Here is a 22,314-nt window from a genome sequence, read left to right on the forward strand (position 1 = left end):
TACTCCATTAAAGTTGTCTGCCTACTTGTCTCTGTCTCTAGGATCTAAATTACAAAGCAAATTTCATGATCGGAAAAAAAATCTATGTATTTTTTAAACAAAGGAAGTACACTTAATTCAAAGTTCATTTTTTTGTTTGTTTGTTTTTTTTATTAATTCAAGATTTAACTGCACTTGGTCATACCCATTTTACTAAAGATCCTTGTTTTAAGTCAGTCTCAACTGCACTGACCACAAACACGATCGGGAGGTAGGGAGCTAAACATAAGCAACCCCTACTGCTTATTGTCATACAAAATCACTACAGAAATCCTGAGGTCTTTGCTTGAAGAAGCAGCCGTGTTAAACGTGCCCATTGAAATATCTACCTGGTAGAGACCAACTCCCACTTTTCTGTAATCAGGAATTTTATAAACATACACCTTTTTATTTATAAAGCTATCCATAAATATATATTTATTGGAAAGAAAACATGTCAAGAGAACACTTAAAATGTGATACACTAATGCTCACAAATTACGTACAAGAGTTGCTTGTACGTAGGCAGATATGCTAATCTGCAGCTTCTCAAAGACAGAAAATTCTAAAACCAAGAAGGGTGGGAAGACGGTAGGCTATCACCTTGGAAAGATGAATTTGAGTCAAGACTCTCTTACTTGTACTGCTGATGATCCTTAGTGCTTCTTGTTTTCGCCATGAACCTTTCCGCTAACTTCTCTAGGTTCCGAGAATATTCCGTCTCAATTTCAGCTTTTTTCCGGAAGAAATCCTGCAGGTCCTGGAGAAGCTGAACTCTCATCTCTGTCTGCTGCTCCAGGCATTTCTGCTGTTCTACCAGCTGAGCTCGAATTTCTAAGGAAAGAAGAGAATCCATTTGAAGATTCTGTGAAAATTAGTGAGGTGTGCTGGTATGTGCAAGATAAAGGTAACGAATCCTATTATACGTTTAGCTCTGAATTGGACCTGTATGAGATTGCTGGGTCTAGATTGGTTCTTTACATGATCCGCTGACCCTTTAAAAGAATGAGACAAGTCCCAGGAAAGAAGGTCAGAGATTAGAACAGAAACGCGGGTTACATTTGCAATTCCACAAACATGCACCGAGTCAGGAGGGCAAAAAGTTAAAGCCTTTAAAGTAACAGTTCATAACATGTGACATCTTTGGGGAGTTGCGTACATTGTAATTTTTTCAACAGCATTTTACCTCGACTATCCCTTCTGAGTCTGAATGGCAAAGATGCGAGCATCATTTCTTCTAGACTTCTGAACCACCGCATACTTGCCAGTTGGCACATACAGACACCGACATCTGGTAATTTGTATTTAGTGCATCAATTTCTAGTTTGTAAAACACGTAGCTTCTGGGTTTATAGGGATGCCGTGCCTAAAAATAATTTCTTTCTGTATCCAAATAATCCATTCATGAATGGAGTCCTCAGATTCCACATTATAATTCTATTCACAACATCAAAGGCTCTTCATTTGGCCTCCACTTTTTACACCTTGTTCAAACTAACAGCTCTACTGACACATGTAATCCTGAAAAGAATCCTTTGATGATTTTAATACATTAGGAAGGTGAAGGTTAGTCTTTTACTGATTTAGGGAAAAATACAAAAGCAAAGGCGTGTCATGCAAAACTACCTGCAAATGACTAGAACAATGAAACATGTGTGTTTTAGAAAATGAGATACAGCAATAACTACTGACTTGCTTTTGTCTGAGACCCAGGGCTAATCCCGGACAAGAATGCTCATACTGGAAAACTTTATTTCATCTTTCCCAAAGTCAGTGCATTATTCCCTACAAATGAGGGCCTAATCTGAGTAGAGTAATAGAAATCAATGTCCAGGGGAGCCTGGCTGGCATAGTCAGTGGAGGGTGCAACTCTTGATCTCGGGGGTGTGAGCTTGAGCCCCACGTGACTATAGAGATTACTTAAAATCTTAAAAAAAATAAGAAGAAAAGAAATCAATGTCCAAATAACACCTCCTCAATTCCTAGTCTTCTTCTTCAGCAGAGAAAGACTGAGCTCACAATATGTATGCATACATTTGGCCATGTTTCATCAACCCCTTAACAACAGGGTGGTCAAGTTCTGAATGGCGAGTCAGGAAACCCGCTCAATTTAATAATGGCTAACAATAATCAAATACTATCCTACACCCTACTGACGTAGGTAGGAGTATCATCCTCATTTTACAAAGAAGGAACTGAGGTTTAAGGAGATTAAATACTTTATCCTGGCAAAAAAGATACAATAACTATGAAACGAGGCCCTCAAGAAGGTCATATTCCAGGCAACACTGCTTTGGGGAACGCTGGGAAAGGGTAGGAAGCATTTCTCAAGTGTCCTCTCTTCGTTTCTCCACCTCTAGATTGGGGGACCCTATTATTAATCTCATAGAAGTGTGGTGATCACCAGAGTGAAAACATTATTACAGGCTTTTAACTACCATGAACAGCATCTGGTTTTTAGTCAATCAAAGTAAGTGTTTTTCAATACAGTATTATAATCACCATGTCTGCCAAACTCTTTTCCCCACAAATACAGAACTATTTTTGTTTCATGAAGAAAAAGAGAAATCAAGGGTGGGGGTATTTCTCATTCAGAATCTCAGTAAGTTTTTGAAGATATAGTAATTTTAGCACATCTTGCTGTGCTAAGAGAAAATAAATCTAGGCTGTCAACTAGGTTTTTTTTTTTTCTTTTAAGCTGCATTAGTGCCAAATAAGAAATAAAAGTGGCCGAGAGTACAGATCTCAATAGAACTACACAAAAATTCTGTGGGCTTCCTTCTTCAATCTCATTCTTAGATTTTCTCTTGCTTGCTTCCTTCAGTGCTTAAAATCAAGAGCTAGGGAATTTTGAGGAGGAGGGCTGTATTTAAACAGTTAAAAAATCTCATCTTCTTTTTGCAGGCAGTAACTGTTACTTCATATTATCTGTAATTTTCCCATCAAAACAGGACAGTAGCAGCATTTTTCAAGAAGGAAAATGTGAAGGGACAGAATCTAGGGTACTGTTGTAAGAAAATAAAACATGATCCAAAAACTGAAGGAGAATTCGTTTGATTACCTCTTTAATTTAGACAAGGTGGGGACAAATGAGGAAAAGATCACAAAAAGAGAACATAAGGAAAAAAATCAATATAAAAGTACTACATAAGATATGTCTTCTTAGGAAGAGAAGACCTCTGGGCTCCTTACGCCACACCGGAGCTGTAAGGCAGCACAAGGTCAGAGTAGCTCGCTTCACCGCACATATGGTAAAGCTCTATTAATATGACCTCACTAGGTGGGATCTCACCTTATATGGCACTGACACATTGAAAAGATTTTTAAATAAATGGGTAAAATAAACAGTCATATAAATGCTGGGCCACTGCTCAGAACAGATCAAAGAAGCCGGTGATGTGCTGCACCACACACTGTATCAGTCCTTGCAATGGGACTGCAGGGCGCTACAGGACATAGCACCACTGTCATCCCAGGTACCAAAGAGTCATTAGGGCTGGAACCGGTGAAAGCATCACATTAAGGAGTGATTTCTAGAAAAAGTGTGAGTCTTATTTCTGTAGAAGGGATTACAACTTCTCACCCACCCTCTTTAAAGACACTCTTTCACGACTCGTATTAGCTTTCGTGTATTAGTATTGATCGGGATCATTTTTTTGAGACTCAAGCTTCATTTTAATTTAGTTAACCAAGTCATTATTGAGCTCCTATTTTGTGTTAGGCAGGAGTTATGAAGATTTATAATACACAACTCCTTCTGGTAGGAAATACAAATCCCAAGTTGATATAGTATCAATACACTATGCTCAGTGCTCTAATGAAGAAATGTGCCAGGAAGCTATGGAAAGAGGACCTGACAGCAGAAGACTGTAGAAGAGCCTGGAAGACATAATGCCCTGAAGGATAACTATGTTATAAGATATACAGCTATAACCACCAAGAAAGTGGAAAGACGACCCACAGAATTGGGAGAAATATTTGCAAATTATATATCTAATAAGGAACTTGTATCTAGAATATACAAAGAACTCTTACAACTCAATAATAAAAACACAAGTAATCCAATTTTTTAAATGGGTAAAGAATCTAAATAGACATTTTCTCCTGAAAAGATCTACAGATGGCCAATAGCAGATGAAACCTGGCTCAACATCATTAGCCATCAGGAAGAGGCAAATCAAAAGCAAATGCGACACCCCTTCACACCTGCTTGGATGGTTATAATAAAAAAGACAGATAATAACAAGAGTTGGCGAGGATGTGGAGAAACTGGAACCCTCGTTCACTGCTGGTGAGAACGCAAAATGGCGCAGCTACTTTGGAAAACAATCTGGCAGTTCTTCAAAAGGTTAAACATAGAGTTAACACAGCCTTATTAGCAAGTCCACTCCTATCTAGGTACATACCCAAGAAAAATGAGAACACAAAAATTTATATACAAACATTTATAGCAGCATTACTTATAATAGCTGAAAAGTAGAACAACCCGCATGTCCATCAATGGTTGAACAAACAAAATGTGGTCTAGCCACAGAATGTTACTCAGCCATGAAAAGGAATGAAGTACTGATTTGTGCTACAACATGGATGAACTTTGAAAATATCACCTTAGTGAATGAAACCAGTCATGAAGGGAAACCAATTATATTTTGAGATGTCTGGAATAGACTAATCCATAGAAAGCAAATAAGTTGTTACTAGGGCTGGAGGAGTTGGGGGATATGGGAGGGGATTGCTAAAGGGTGTGGGGTTTCTTTATGGGATGATGAAAATGTTCTAGAAGTGACTGTGGTAATGGCTACAAACCAGTGAACATACTAAAAAACAGTGAATTGTACACTTTCAGTGGGTGAGTTAAATGATCTGTGACTTATAGCTATTATACCAAAAAAGATATACAGCTGTATCACAAACCCATGAAATTTTGGTTGTGAAGACATTTCTAAGAATGATGATAATAGTAATAACAAAATAACTCCTCATATTTCCATACCTAGTACTTTTTAGTTCTTAATCAAATCTGACAACATAGGGGCAAGTATTTTAAAATGTCTTCATGATGGCTCTTGCTTCAGTATTTTTACTTCATCCTGAATTTGTTTATAAGCCAGAGTAATAAATTTACTAACCGGCGATCATCAATGGTGTGTTAATTGTTACAATTTCTAATGGTATAGAAAAGATTTACCTAATATAACATCAGGAAGGGCTTATTACCATGACTCCCAAACAGCTACATAAAACAGCACAATCTCTTTTAGGCAGAAAAATGCCATCTCCGAGGAGGCTCTAAGCAGTTATTATTTAAATCTAGGTCAGGACCTACTAAATAATAATAATGGCCATTTTAACAGGGCTAAAATTTGCTGCTTTTTAAAAAATGACTTATCATTTCATTTCTGATCTACCAGAGCGCCACCACAGAAAGAATCAACATTAATAATCCAACAATACACAAAAAGTGTGCTTTCAAACTACTCAATTAATTTGTTAAAATTGAAACAGTTCCTCCAAGCTATAAAAATCTGCCAACTAATACTAAATAAAACAGAATTGCCTAGAAAAGGAAGAAACAGAGACATTTCCTCCTATTGCTCCGATAAAGAAAGGGAAGTCCTAATCCTTGAAATAAATGTGTGTGAGACCACAGAATGATGCATATTTCATGGAAAGAGTGAGTCCATGAGTCTGGGTTGCTTCTCTAAAATATTACTAAATGACTAGAACTAGTGCAGAAATATCGATAGATTGGGTGGGACACTCACGATCATCCAGCAGATAGAAACGCAACAACATTTCTAAGTCATCACAAACCATCTCAATTATTTCATAGTCTTGTTTGGTCAGATTTTTCCTTATGATAATTAAAAAGTATACATTTTGTTAGAATTTATCAGTACCTTTATCCAATGGATATAAGGTATTTTCCCAAAGGAGAGGTGAGAGCCAATGGAATGTCTCAGAGAAGAACCCAATGATGCCCTAACTGGTTGCGTCAATTCACACGCTTACTGTTCACATGAATATTTATACAACCTTGCAGCTGTTGATTAGCTAACTATCAGCTGCAAACTTTGGTGAAATACGTTTTTTAGGGCAAAGACCATTTCTCCATTTCACCAGAAATCCAAGTCCAAGATTTATGCTTCTCTTACACTTTGCACAGATATTAGGTGACATCAATATGGACCCAGACTGGAGTTACAGTGTTATCTATTACAAATCATGGGAAGGGTGCTTGGGTGGCTCAGTTGGTTAAGTGTCCCACTCTTGATTTTGGCTCAGGTCATGATCTCATGGTCTTCGGATCGAACCCCACATGGGGCTCTGCACTCAGTGGGGAGTCTGCTGGAGATTCCCTCTCTCCCTCTCCCTCTGCCCCTTCCCCCACTTGCGTGTGCTCTTTCTCTCTCAAATAAATAAATCTTTAAAAAAAATCATGCAATATGGGGCAAGTCACTTAACCTCTCAAATTTTACCTTGTGAAATAACAGTCCCACCTCATACTGGTGAGGATTAAATGAGTAGAAATGAAAACCACGCGCAATCTGCAAACCACCACGAAAAAGGTGAAGATGCTATTATTACTAGCATTTGCAGGCTTTCATTACAAAGATATTCACTATTTCCTTGTGCCAGGCTCCCTACTAGGGGCTATAAAGAACAGGCTGAAAGTCATGAGCCCAATCCTCAGTGAGAAGACAGACAATGCAAACAGTGAGAGCCAGTAACCTTCAGGACCTTAAGGTATGAATGTCAAAGAGCAATGGAGGTGTGCGGAGGAAGTTTCCATGGTTGGGCAAAGGGGCAAACACAGGAGGTGATTCTGAGGTTGACCTAGCAGTTTGCTGATACACACAGGGGGAAGGGTACTCTGGGCTGAAGGAATAGCAAACTCCCTGCAAGAGGAGGGAGAGAACAAGGAGAGTTATACAAGGGTGTCTCTGCTGCTGAAACCCAACCCTGGACTGCTGGGGGGTCTGGCTATGGGCCTAGGGCAGCTCCATGCAGAACACTAAGAAGTAAGATTTTATATCTTAGGCCAGTTTCCCAAACTGGTTTGATGATAGAAACCACCCGGGGTGCTTATTAAAAATACCTGTGTCCAATCTCCTTGGCTGGCTATTTTTATCTTGTTGGTCTGGCAGGACCTGGAATTGAGGATTTTAATTAAGTGCGCAGGTGAATCTTTTCACTGGGCAATTTTCAGGAAACACGAGTGAAGAACTGAACAATTCTGAATAAGGAAGACATATAATCTGACTTGCATTCCAGAAAATCACACAAATAACTAATTAAATAAATGAAATGCTAAGCATCCTACACCTCATGAAATAAGAGTTTCTCTTGTAGACTGTATGGTTCCCTATTTGAATTATGAATTACCAGGCAAAACAAACCAACAATAAAACCCTCACAAGAATGAATGGTATCCATGTTCTCCCCTGCCTAAGCCTATTATTTTAATTAGTTATGAATCACTCATTTCTGTCATCTGGTGTGGAACTAATGAGTATTTCCATTTAATTTGTTATCAGAAAGCAGAAGCTGATTTTCAACCACATTGTGGAGAAACCTTTAGAGCTGTGCCGCCCAATATGGAGCCATTAGTCACACTGAGCGCTTCCAATGTGGCTAGGCCAAACTGAGATGTGCTGTCAGGGTAAAAATACACGCAAGATTTCAAAATCTTAGTATGAAGAAGAAAGGATGTAAAATGTCTCACTGATTATTGTTAATGCTGCCATTTAAAAATGTAGACATTGGGGAAAAAACTCTAAACATTGGGTTATAGAAAAGACATTTAAAATTCTCCACCTGTTTCTGTTCACTTTTTAAAATGACTACTAAAAAATCTAAAATCAGAAATGTGGCTCATCTATATGACAAAGGTCCTTTAAAATACAAGCCCATTAGCAACTGAGTTTCTCATAGGTGAAATCTGAAATGTGGAGTTCTCATCAGAAGAGGTTTTTGAAGAATTAGCAGGCTTGATCAGAAGACAGAATTTAAGCATAATGCACATACGGGATAGAATACAGAGTAGCAAGACACTAGCTGCAGTTAGAAGTGTGACCTTGGAGGAGTAACTATTTCTTCGGAATCCTCAACTGCAGAATGGTTACTAATTAGATGCCATATTCCCCCTTCCAAAGACAATGAAAGGTTTTAACAAGAAATGAACAGACTTTCCCATCTTGTAAAGCACCATATTGGCCAATTATCACAAAATGTGTAATGAAAAAAGAAGAAAGACATTCTAGATTTGATAATATTGACTACATAGGCTAAAGGACTTTCAGAAAAGAAAAGATCATGGGCCAGTTGGGGTTATCATCGGTTCAGAGGGCACTGACATCAGTTCAGAGGGCACGGACTCCGTACTGCCTTTAAGGATATGCAGGATTTGGAAGGCTGTGCAAATCTGGGGAATGGAAATGTAGTTCCTTAAACTAAAAATTACATTTTTGACACTCTGACCCAGAAGAGTTAGGTTCTAGGGAAGGAACTTTGGTTGGCTGAACCAAATGTAACCTTCCAGGTTATTGCCTCATGGAAAATATAACTCCCTAATCTTTCTACTTTTAAATTAAGAGATCACCAACAATTTAAGCAAACTAAATAGCATAGACAAATATGAAATGAGGTTGCTTCCATTCTAAGCTGAAAACTACGATCTCACCTACAACTCTAGAGATGGTTAGCATATTTGCGGGAGAGTAGAATTATGATAAAACCTTTTGGAATACAACAAGGTAACTGTCCTCTTAGTACAGTTAATCCTCATAGTTTTGGATATAAAAGTAAAGTCAATTTCACAACATATCTGACACTTAAAGAGAGGCTGTATCCACTTTTCTAAGTTTTCATTACAACATCTTCATTCGAAAGGACATTAACCTCAGTATTCTTCTAGAATAAAAGCTTAGTACAAAAGCATCAGCTTTCATAGCTTTTGAAAGCCGAATATATTTTGGCCTAGATAACATTTTCAGGTGAAGTATGGAAAACAAATTTGCACTTTTTTTTTCCCCCAATGAAAGCTAGCTAGCCAGCATAAAAGGCAATAACTTAAGGGGATCAGTTATTGCAGTTTAACACATTGCAGGAAAGGCCGGTTTAAGGAAGTACGTATAGGAATGATTCACGATCATGCCTGCATTTGGAATGCACAAGAGGTAAGATTTCATTAACTTCCCCATAATTAAGCAAGGACATTTCAGACCGTATTAGTAGACTGATTTTTACTACCAGAAAAAGACCATGTGTGAAAATCATTGATCTGTAGAGAGCACAAAGATTTACATTTTGGAATGGTTTGTGTTGCTGACCTTTCAAAGGTTCAAGGCATTCTCTAAATGTTGACTTTCTTTCCTGATATAATTCAACACGAAGTCTCATGGAATAAACAGAAAAGCTTGCACATTTTTTTGGAATAAGTTTTAAGAATGAAAAACTTTTACAGTAGTTTAAATTCTTTGTACTGAGTTACTTGCAAATTGAGGTCCCCCCCCTTTTTTTCAAGGATTTTTAAGTAATTTCTACACCCAACATTTGGTCTTGTACTCACAATCACGAGATTCAAGAGTCACATGCTTTACTGATTGAGCGAGTCAGGTGCCCCAAATCGAGCCTTTTTCAAATTAAGGCTCTTTTCCTTATTGCAGTAATTACAGTTTTAAAATGTACAGTTTAGCCTCCCAAGCAATTTACCATTTACATGGTAAATCCCAGGAGAATATTTATTGAGTTCCTACTATGTTCCAGATTCTGTGACAGGTGCTTGATATAGCTTAGCTCATTTAATTTTTACAGCAATCACATAATGTAGTGCCTCCATTAAATAGATGAGGATATCAAAGTAGAGAGAGGTTATTTTGTCCAAAGTTATATAATTATTAAGTGCTAAAGCTTGGGTTCCCATTCAGGTTTGTCTGATTCCAAAATTCATGATACAAAATTATAATGTTCAACAATTAACACATAGTGTATAATTATGCCCAAGTGATCCAAGCTGGCCTTCCAGATAATTTGTTAGAATGTATACAGATACCGCATATAACTTAATGTATCAAATAAAATTTAACTAAGTATCTCGCTAGCATCATTTAAAAAAAATGATTACATTTCTATTATTTACTTAATTAAGAAACCCAAAAGAACCTCCTCCTCCCCTGAAAAATTCAAATATTTTATAAAAACTAGTTAAGTGACTAATACTAATTCCCTAGTGTTTCCTGAATGTTGTGGCTTTATGGGAAATTGTGTATTTAGGCCAACTGCTGCTGTTTTTAAATTGTGTTTCAAGTTGCTGTTTTAAATTATAAATTGTTATAAATTGCTAAGATGTTAAAATTACTGTAAAGCTTTGAACTACACAGATTATAAATCCCTGAATACAAATACCATGTCTTTAAATTTTCGTAGAGCACATAATAGATACTCGATAACCATCTCTGATGAATGTTTGCTTTAGTAAAGACAACAAGTTGTCAAAAGGCTTAGTTAGGTACATATGGACTCAAGACCCAAATTTTGCTAATTCATAAAATGTTTTTTTCCATTCCCCTCTCCCCAAGGCCATTGCCCCAACACTACCTCTTCTTTCTTTGCTCCATGTGGTCCTTCTGGCATCCAGCCCTACAAGGTTTCCCCCATTAACCATACCCTATTTGGTCAACAGTGGAAAAAGACTCCAGTTAAATCCATTGACTACCATGTTTTGCACATCTCTCAATTAAAGGTATTTTATATGTCTACTTCTACCATAGAGGATACCTTCATCTAGGAAAATGACAAAGGAAACACTAGTCATTTCACTTAATTTTCTTTAAGTCTCTACTAAAGACTTTGATTGGATTGCTACTGGTGACTTTATATTTTATGCTGATTTAACTACAGGTCAGTAAATGAGAGCTCCAATAACCTCTGGCTCCAAGTAACTGGAACTCTGACTCAGGAGGTGATGCAAGGAAACCAGAAAGTGGTCAAGTACTTATGCTTCCTCAACATTCAGTTCACATTTACTGATGGTCACAGTTCTCGATCATAGAATAAATGCTTTTCAAGCTTTAGGCTACAAAATCCTTAAAAGAGATGCCATTAAAATACACACACACGCACACACACACACACACACACACACACACACACACGGGGCGCCTGGGTGGCACAGCGGTTAAGCATCTGCCTTCGGCTCAGGGCGTGATCCCAGCGTTCTGGGATCGAGCCCCACATCAGGCTCCTCCGCTAGGAGCCTGCTTCTTCCTCTCCCACTTCCCCTGCTTGTGTTCCCTCTCTCACTGGCTGTCTCTATCTCTGTCGAATAAATAAATAAAATCTTAAAAAAAAAAAATACACACACACACACAAACACACCCACGTATATTAATATGTATATCTTTCAAGATTTTTCAGGCCTAAGCAAATACTGAACAGCAACCAGCTTGTTAAAACCAGCTTGTAAAAAACAGGAGTGCCTGGGTGGCTCAGTCAGTTGAATGTCTGACTCTTGATTTCAGCTCAGGTCATGATCTGAGGGTTGTGAGATTGAGCCCCTAAATGGGCTCTGAATTCAGCGGGGAGTCTGCTTGAGATTCTCTCTCCTCCCTCTGCTCCTCTCCACTGAGTGCACACACTCTCTCTCTCTTCCTCAAATAAAAAATAAATATTTAAAATGTTAGAAACATTAATTCTCTTCATTACTGTATCTCTTCAAAGTAACAAATAAAACGTCCAATTTGATAGAAAACCTACGTTGAAATTACATTCTTTTATTTTATCCTCGGATATGAGCCAAGGTCTGTAATAAAATAGTACTTCTAGTCCCACACAAACATCTCAACTTTTACCCACATCATCTGCAAAAACTCAATTCAACAATGTTCACCCAACAACGTCCATTTAACAAGTGAACAAGGGAGAAAAGAAACGCTTACGCCACTCATCCGGCAAACATTTACTGAGCACCATCCAGGTGCTAAGCTCCAGGGAAGCAAAGATAAACCAACCGTGTCATGCTTCAGGGCCTCTCAGGCTAGCTTCTCGTCCACAGACATGAAAACAAATAACTGTTATTTTTACAATGATCATCATTTACAGTGCAATGCAGTAAGTCCTAGAATGGAAGCATGTGCTGTGAGAACATACAGGAAGGAACAACAAACTGCCCAGGTAAACTGGAGTTAGCAGGTAAGTAGGAAAGTGCAACGTTGGGGGCGGGTACGGGAAGGGTATTACAGGCAAAGGAGTAGCCTGTCCAAAGGCCCAGGCACAGGACTACCTGGGGAGTTCAGGGCATGACATGGATGGCTGTCTGTTCCATCTTGCAGGGTGATAAGCAGGGGCTTATCAATTATTAGGGGGATTTAAAAGTAAATACTCTAGGTGCACCAGGGTGGCTCAGTCAGTTAAGTGTCCAACTCTTTATTTTGTCTCAGGTCATGATCTCGGGGTCATGGGATCAAGCCCCACGTTGGGCTCTGCGCTCAGTGGGGAGCCTGCTGGAGATTCTCTCTCCCTCTTCCGTTGCCCCTCCCCCCATGCTTATGTGTTCTCACTCTCTCTCTCTAAAAGAAATATATCTTAAAAAATAGTAATAAATTAAAAGTAAATCCTCTAAAATGTTAGGGATGCTATTTTTATTCAGTTCCTCATTCACTTATTATTGGGACTGTTTCAATTTATTTATTTAGGAAGTTAAAAACAAATGCATATTATTCAAGTCTAGAAAAGATAGCTGTAGAGCTATGTTCTAACTGATGAAATTACCAGAAAATGACATTTCTTGCCAAATCCTTGACAACAGATTTTTAAAAATTATTTTATGTTAATGTGGACAAGGAAGAACAGTGTCAACTATATTTAATAGAATACTGAGGATATGAAATGGAAGGATTTATACATATATGATCAAGTTGCCTTCTATTTCACTTTAATTAGATTTAAGTTTTGAATTAAAGTTGTTTAAAATGACAAATTATTTAAAATACCTATCTTTGGGGCGCCTGGGTGGCACAGCGGTTAAGCGTCTGCCTTCGGCTCAGGGCGTGATCCCAGCATTATGGGATCGAGCCCCACATCAGGCTCCTCCGCTGTGAGTCTGCTTCTTCCTCTCCCACTCCCCCTGCTTGTGTTCCCTCTCTCGCTGGCTGTCTCTATCTCTGTCAAATAAATAAATAAAATCTTTAAAAAAAAATAAAATAAAATACCTATCTTTTACCTTTCTTATCTCTTTTGGGGTCCATTCATCTTATAATTTACTTTGAAAAGGTACACTTCTTAAAAGATATTGTATCATTTAATCTTCAAACAAAAAGCAGTTCAGAAATACTAAAGTAAAAATGCTAGCTTTTTCTAATCTTATACCTCTTTATATGCTCTTTATAAGATTTCAAATACTCTCTAAGCTTTATGGCCTCTGCCATGTCCACTCTTTCACAGAGCTGCTCTTATCTGAAAGATATTCATTTTTAAATAGGATCAGATGTGCAAATAGCCCAGTGCATTGTTGTGAAACACTGTCCTTTCTCCAAATCCCCAGTACCAGGGAGCTTTTCTCCATCTCTCCCCCAGTTATGCATCCATGATCTAGACATTGCCCTTTACTTGAAACTTTCCTCCCTGGGTCTCTGCCCAAACTATGTACTTCCTCTGTAAAACAGCACTCTGGTGGGAGTACTGACAAGAGTGACTCCATCTTTGGCCCTCTATCTTGTCCATGTTTGCTGGATGACCTTCCTTGGAGATGCGTGTTCCAGGACCCCTGGAGATTACTACACATACTTTAGAAATGCCCACCAAGACAAGGATGGGAAAGCATGTTTTGGCCTCTCATGACTCTGTTAGAGATAAAGTCTTTCCCTTTCCTGATGCATATGTAGGGCCACAAGACCTAATTACAGGTTAGCTGTCAATTTAAGGTGCATGCGAACCCTTCGAGGTGTATGCGAAGGAACTCTTTGATCTCATTACAATGTCCCCCTTGCTTGCTCTACAAAATCTGCGGACTAACGTCTGGACTTTGCAGAAAATAACTGTGTGGCTGGATCGCTGTCTGCCCAATCCTCCGTCAGTAAGTTACCCTGAATAAAACTCTGTGTCAACCGTGTGCAGTGGCCTGCTTCATCTTCTGATCTCTAAGTGCCTTCTCAGTTTGGGGGATACTCTACTGTCCCACCTCCACTTTCTAACCCCTGTGTCTTACATAAGAGGCAGAAGTTACAAAATGACGGAAATGAGAGACAATGAACTGATAGACTGAGGGAAAAGAGGGGAGGTGGGAGCAAGAAAAGATAAAGGGAAACAGCTAAAGGAGAAAAGAATTGAGGAGAGGTAGAGAAGTAAGAGAGGAAAAATGAGCGGTGTATGAGGAAAGGGGACAGGCGAAGGAAGTGAAATAAATGTAAAGTAAGTGACGAAGGTCTTCAGGAAGTCACTGACTCACTCAGTCTTGGGTGCCAGAGGGACTGAGAGCGCTTTAGTCGACTCAGGCTTGTCCTTAGGCTCCTAGCCTTTTCAAGAGCACATTATGCTTTAAATAAATTTTGGAATCAGGCCTCAGTCTCAGGCCAGAATGAGAATAAGATTTCAAAGTCAAGCATAATTTCTTTTTCTTATCAGAACGAAAGTGTAAGTTGTTCGGGACCATAAGATCTTCCCCCTTTAAGCCTTTAGAAACCTAGGTGAAAGCAACATTGGTCATGAATGTGTAATGTCACATTTAATGGAACTTCGAGGTCAATGGATGAGCACGGGACTCATCCAGGCTCGTCTTTCATAGGACCCTGATTCGAACGTAGCTCTAAGACCAAACAGTAGAAATTCTTTGTATTTATTCTATTTTCATGATTAATTTTTGCAGCTTCAGGAGCATTTTTAATTATCTTGGCACCTCAGGGGTAGAGTGGAAAGGCCATTAAAAACAGGTAGAATTGCTCAGAGTTCTTGCACTATCCTCCTTCCATGTAAAAATGAGACCAATTCAGTAAGACCAAAAGCTTTCCACATTGACCCACAGCACAATGTTTTTTTTCCCCCTTTTAAGTTTAGATGTTTCTGGTGAGAACCCACACTACTCACAGGCACAGCTGATGTTCTCTTGGCGGCTGGCATTCAGAAAGCTGTCTGAATGGATGGCATTGAGCTTTCTGCCACTCCACTGGATCCTTCCCTAGTGCAGGTGCCAAGTAACCCTGAGTTTAGGCAAGCGACAGTCCGCGGGGCACTTCAGTCCCCGTCTCCTAGACTAGGGATCTCCTGAATGCCGGCAGCTCAGCACAGGATAAATACATTTTTTCTTCTTCACTCTGGTTATAGGGTTGGCTGGCTGGGATCATCCCAAAGGCAGAACACTCTGCCCAAATCCATTGAAACACTTTACACTGTTTAACAGTCCCCCTCCTGAGGCTGAAATAAATAATAGCTACTTATAGTCTTAAGATCTGCATGTGAGCATTATATACAGAGCCAGGGTCAAAAGCTCAAATGCCCTCGGAAGCCAGATACGTCTCATGAATGAGTGAAGTGGACGGGGTATAAAATAACGGGAAAGTAATGACCGTGCTTAGCGGGAGCACGCGCTTCATCTAGCCACCGAGCTCCAGGTAGCACTCGTGACATAGGAAGCTTGATGCAGGTAAGCTAAATCTGATTTTGTTTTTTTGAGAGAAGCCTGAAATTTGATTTTGGGGCAGAATTTCCAAATTTTTAAATATCAGCAACTAATCATATTAAAACAAAATAGAGCACAGGCCAAACAAAACTCACTTCTGTGCCAGATTTTGCTTCTAGACTACCATTTGTATTCTTTGACAGAGAGAAATTCTAAGCGTTTTGGACAAAATTACACCTTCTTCAATTGTCATAAATGTAACAAGAGAAACAAAATTGAGATTAATGATAATTTGATGGGACCTCAGAAATGAAGCAGCAGTGTAAATGGTGTATGGAAAACCAATCAAAACAAGGTGACATTTAGTGAGTAATGTTATTTCCCAGCTTTTAAGTGAATTTATTTGTAACGTGGATGACAATAGCTTGATTTACTCAAAAAGTCACACAAGTTTTCTTGGAATTGAAAATACTAGAACAGTTTCTGCTTCTCTCCTGGGGCTCAGCCTAAATCTGGAAGATGATCTAAAGTCCAATCTTATTGGAACTTTTTCTCAAGAACTGTTCGTGCTGACTCAAGAAATCTGAGAAAAGCACTTCTCCCAGTGCTGGTACAAATCCCATTAACCATCTCTGCTATCAAAGGCTTTAATGAATAATGCGTTCCAAGTTACTTTTTGTATCTCTCTTCTTCGGACACATGTTAGAGAAATAGAAGAATTACAGAATCTCAAATTTACAATAAGCCTTAGAAATCATCTGGCCCTATCTGCTGTCTGGAGATCAAATTCTCCCAAGTCCATGCCTGCCTGGAATTCACTGTCTCCCAAAAGCAGCCTGTACTCCCATCTGGCAACTCCAACCCTTAGAGAAGTCTCCTTGAGCTAAAACAAGAACTCATCCATTGGTTTGACAAAAATGTATCAAAATGCCAATGATATGACTCATACTAGTTGCTTTTATATAAAGATGAATAAGCTGGGCCATCCCTCCCCCTCTGCAAAGAATTCACAGAAATACTTTTAAAATTAAATTTCAAACTTCCAAAAGGGTACTTTGCATGAGTAAGTGCACTCAAGAGACAAAACAAAGCCAACCAATCAAAAAGTCTAAGATGTAAGACAATTCATGAGAAGTGAATTCAGAAATACTTAAACTTAAGAACAGGTTTAATAGTTAGTAGGGAAATAGGTATGAATACTCAGATATGAAACTTCCTTCAAAATTAACCTAACATCTCTTCCTGATCACTCTGGGAACCAAAGGCTAAAAGGAAGACAGGTACCAAGTTCATTACCTACTATAGAAGGAGATTGACTCACCCAGAACCTCCCATACCTGGAGAGCTACAAAACCAGGTTTCAATATCACTACTTGTGTTCAGTTAATAAACCTCTTCCCTTACTGATACCTGTACCCTTTTCTGCTATGCGGTCCCTTAAGCCTAATTCAAGAAAAAGATATTCAGTCAATTCCATCACCACCCCCCGCTCCATCTACAAGTTGCCTAATTAAGAGAAATTTGAGAAAAAGAATTTACTATATGGTAGTTTAAGGTTTGCATGACAGCTAACAGCTGAGAAGACTTGGTCCAATGAGAACTTAGTCGTAAATTTTGTGCAAAGCTTTGTGTCCCCAGCTGAGCAGGAGTGAAAATTTCCTGTTAGTATGATTGAGATTTTTTTTTCCTTTGAAATTCTGTCCTGATCTTGGGTAATTTATAAAAACTTAAACCTCAACTGAAATCAATCTCATTTAGTTGTTACGAGGAATAAATTAGACAATGCTTATAAAGAATTCAAATAGAGCCTCACATAGAAAGTTCTCAACAAACGGTACCTATTGTTTTTAATATCACTTTTACGTCTATTGGTCCTAAAACATCTTCACGTATTTCTCAAGAATCCACATTTTTGTGAGTTCTAATGCACTGCTGATTCCATTTGAGGGTGGTGATTATGCCTTCTAAGAATGCACTTTTTAATTTTTTCCTTATTCATGCAAACATATTCATTTTAGCAGATTAGAAAAGTAGAAGGAAGGACGGAAATCAACCATCTCGGGAACACACGTGTTAATATAGTAAAACTATTTTTTGTGTTTTTTAAAAAATAACCACTTATTGCTACAAAAACAGACATGTGTACTGTAAAATGTTAGGAAGTGTAACTTAAAAAACCCACTTGATTTTCTATCAGGAGGAGATTAATTTTGATAACATTTTGCTGTATATTCTAAATATTTTTCTAATACAGAAAGCTCTAGGTTATATCCATTATGACTTTCCAACCTTGAATGGTTTATTCAATGCCACTTCTGGGGTAGAAGCTATGACTCCACCTGTATACAGGTGGACATTCCAGAGCATCAGTAACCCTCATCACTGGTCCCCTTCCTCAGGGCCAGGTTCTTTATTAGGTTACCTCTAAGCCTTACAACAGTCCTGCAAAATACATTCCAATATCCCTGTTTTGCAGGTAAGAAAACTAAGACTCATAAAGATTAGGTGACTAGTCCAAGGCCTCAAAGAACTTAGTGACAGAGCTAGGTTTCAATCCAACTTTGTCAGACTCCAAAGCCTGTATGTTCTCCCCTAGCAGCAGCCTAAAGTAAAGTGAGATACAGATTCTCTATCTGAAAACACTTACGTGAACACAAACAATCCAGATCCTTATTTGGGGAGTAAAGTAGTATGACTCACTTTACAAGAGGACAAAAATGACTCAAAGTTCCATAGTGAAGAGGGATAGAGCTGGACTTTAAATGCAAGTTAGATGAGGACACCATCATTTTAATACAAGATAACTCTCTGCTATGTGATGTTTAAATTTTGAGTTTGCTGGGATTTTATATAAAATAAACACACTCTCAAGCCACCCACAAGCACTCACTGGTGAGCTGTTCCTGGGGTATAATTCAAAGAGGGAAAACCCAAAATGTAATTAGGGAGTTACACAGTCTTCATGTATACCACAGTGAAACTTACCCTGAGGTTTAAAAGTCCTGCTTATCAGACTACTGGGAAGGACCAGCTGGGAATTTAGAGACCCGGATGAGACTCCCGGCTCTGTCACTAAATACCTGCGTGACCGTGGGCAAATTAGTGACCCTCTTCTGGGCTCAAGTGACTTTACCATTAAAACAGGTATAATAAATACTCCCTTCCCACCCTCCCCCCACGGACTCACACTGTTGTCAGAGGATAAAGGTTATAAATGACAAAGGGTTTAGAAAATTTAAATTGTCCATTCATATGTAAGAGAGCTAATAAAAGTAACGACAATTATAATAATGTATTACTATAGCTACATGTGACTGAATGCAAATTATGTCAGGCATTGTTCTGCTGTATATGAATCAACTCATTTAATTTTCGTGTTATTATTACCTCAACTTTACAGACAAATAAACTGAGGCTAAACCCGGTTAAGAACTTGCCCATAGTCACTTGGCCAGTAGGTGAAGCTAGGTTCTGAATCCGGACACTGACCTCTGTCCATGCTTTTAACTACATGAAAAGGAGGCTGCTAAAATCCTTTACTTCTCCCACCTCCAACAGCCTCTGTGCCACCCCCACCAGGGGAAAAATACTGAAATATACTGTTTCAGCAACGTCTGCTATTTCTAATTACATGATTTTCTTTATAAAATTAATTTAAAGAGAAAATAATTTTTAAGCTATTCTGAAAAACCTGTTGATTAAAAAAACACAATGATCTTATCTATTTCAGCAATGTTATCATTAGGCATATCAGGTAATTTCCTAAGAAAAATTTTTAAGGATTCACAATTTTTTCAAAGATGGTCCTCCACAGGCAGCAACCTCTGTGACCTTGGCCACAGCAACTTCTTGCTAGACATGTCTCCAAAGGCAAAGGAAACAAAGGCAAAAATGAGCTATTGGGACTTTCATCAAGATAAAAAGCTTTTGCAGAGCAAAGGAAACAGTCGACAAAACCAAAAGACAACCGACAGAATGGGAGAAGATATTTGCAGATGTCTTTTCAGATGAAGGGCTAGTATCTAAAATCTATAAGGAACTTATCAAACTGAACATGCAAAGAACAAATAATCCAATCAAGAAATGGGCAGAAGACATGAACAGACATTTCTCCAAAGAAGACATCTAAACAGCCAACAGACACATGAAAAAATGCTCAATATCACTCGGCATCAGGGAAATACAAATAAAAACCACAATGAGATACCACCTTACGCCAGTCAGAATGGCTAAAATTAACAAGTCAGGAAATGACAGATGTTGGAGAGGATGCAGAGAAAGGGGAACCCTCTTACACTGCTGCTGGGAATGCAAGCTCGTGTAGTCACTCTGGAGAACAGTATAGAGGTTCCTCAAAAAGTTGAAAATAGAGCTTATCCCATGACTCAGCAACTGCACTGGTATTTACCCCAAAGATACAAATGTAGTGATCCGAAGGGGTACCTGCATCCCAATGTTTGTATCAGAAATGTCCACAATAGCCAAACTATGGAAAGAGCCCAAATATCCATCAACAGATGAATGGATAAAGATATGGTAAATATATACAATGAAATATTACTCATCCATCAAAAAAAAAATGAAATCTTGCCATTTGCAACTACGTGGATGGAACTAGAGGGTATTATTCTAAGTGAAATAACTCAAAGACAATTATATGATCTCACTCACATGTGGAATTTAAGAAACAAAATAGGATCACAGGGGAAGGGAGGGAAAAATAAAACAAGACAAAATCAGACAGGGAGACAAACCATAAAAGACTCTTAATCATAGGAAACAAACTGAGGGATGCTGGAGGGGAGGTGGGTGGGGGAAAGGGTAACTGGGTGATAGACGTTAAGGAGGGCACTGGGTATTATATATGACTGATGAATCACTGACCTATACCTCTGAATTAATTAACAGTAATTGAATTTAAATTAAAAAAATAAAAAATAAATAAAAATAAAAAGTACCATTGTAAAAAAAATTTTTAAAGATGGTTCTCACTAAAATTTTTCCCCGATGATCCTGAAAAATTATACCTTGTTCTAAAAGGGATGACACTCACTATCTTAAATGTTCAGTTCTGGGGAAAAACCTAAAAAGAAGAAAATTATCCAATGGAGATACAATTCCAAAGTCTCCAATAGTCATATTTCAAAAAAACTCTCAGTAATCTACTGAACAGTAGACCATCTATTGATTCTTCCCTCTTAACTAGTGGTTCCTGTAGAGTTAAATATTATACAGGATAGACATGAGTCTGTGGCTGTTGGTAAATATGTTCCTTCCCCTATATTTTTGCACACTAAAATGATACACCCCAACTGTAGAAAAGAAACCTCAGAAAGTGAGCAGGTAGAAACTAGAACATGAACCACAAATGTAGGCTCCATATGTAATTTTAAAATTTTCCAGTAGCTAAAGAAAAAGAAACAGATGAAATTAATTTAAAATATATTTTATTTAGGCCAACATATCCAAAATACTGTAATTTCAATATGTAATCAATATAAAAATGTTAATGAGTTATTTAAAAATTTCTTGTATTAAGTCTTTAAAATCTGGTGTGTGTTTACCCTTACAGCACATTGTAACTTGGACTAGCCACTTTTCAAAGGCTGAATAGCCACATATGGCTAGTGGGTGCCATACTGGGCAATGTGGTTCTCTAGAGTGGTTTTACAAGCACAATGGGGATTAGAGAATCAACCAGTTTCCTACCCCAAACAGCAAAGCACAGGTCAAGGAGAAAAGTTAACAACAGGTTGGTAATTCTGCACTGTTTGAGAGGCACACAGTGTTTTACTGTAAAGGTCCTCTTCAACTAGAACTTAAATAACACCTCAGACTGTAAATTTGTTGGTGTGTCTGCATATACAGACACATGATTTTCAGTATCTAAATAATGATCAGTAAAATAATACAGTCATGGCTAGTGTGGACACCCACTGTGACCACACAAAGAGAAGTGGTGTGAGACAATGGGGGAAGTGTACTACTAGGGCACACGGGGTTCTGAATGACAGTGATTAGAACTGAACCCCCTATCAATTAATTTCCTCTTGTCCTTTCTTCTCCTCTCCCCGTCTCCCTTCACTGAGGTTTATCCTCAGATGTCACCGCTCCTAAAAGATTTTATCCAAGTATCTAAAATATACCTAACAGCTCCCACTCCCCACCAATGGCTCCCATTACTATAGTTATTTTTCTTCATATCACTTATTATTCCCTGATATTAGAGTACACATTTATTGGCTGTTTTTTTCCCTAGAATGGAAGCTCCGTGAGGACAGAGAAGTTGTTTTATTCACTGTGAAATCCCAGTATTCACACAAAACAGGGCATTAGTTTTCAACAAATTTGTTTATTCAACAATGCTATGCATCTACCATCCATTCTGACAGGTGCAAAGAGGACACCCTCAGACTCAGGCAGGTGGTGTTCCTGTGCTAGTAAGAAGTCCTGGGGGCAAGGGCATGCCTTCTGACAGGGCCTGCCCCACATGGACAGTATGCTCTAAATTCCCTATCCACACAGCCTGAGCTGGTTTCCGGGGCCTGTCTCTGCTCCCGATCCACCTGAAGCCCTTCGCAGTGAAGGACAGAATTGGCAGTAAGAGTAGAAGGAGTCAAATTTAGGTATACAGGCACAATTCTTATTCAAAGCAGCACTGTCCAACAGGACGTGCTGCAACT

The 22,314-nt window shown here is 38.5% G+C and overlaps 1 protein-coding gene across 3 annotated transcripts in view; it reads right to left on the reverse strand.

Annotated features, from left to right (window-relative positions):
• The window catches only part of SRGAP1 (SLIT-ROBO Rho GTPase activating protein 1), a 259,814-nt gene that overhangs the window by 130,077 nt on the left and 107,423 nt on the right, over positions 1-22,314 (reverse strand). For all 3 annotated transcript variants that reach the window (XM_026500112.4, XM_026500111.4, XM_026500114.4), the window contains exon 2: positions 657-852. In XM_026500112.4, coding sequence (XP_026355897.1) covers positions 657-852 — 196 coding nt within the window. The remainder of the gene's footprint in view (positions 1-656; positions 853-22,314) is intronic.

Source organism: Ursus arctos, unplaced genomic scaffold, assembly GCF_023065955.2.
Source record: "Ursus arctos isolate Adak ecotype North America unplaced genomic scaffold, UrsArc2.0 scaffold_21, whole genome shotgun sequence".
Lineage (NCBI taxonomy): Eukaryota > Metazoa > Chordata > Mammalia > Carnivora > Ursidae > Ursus > Ursus arctos.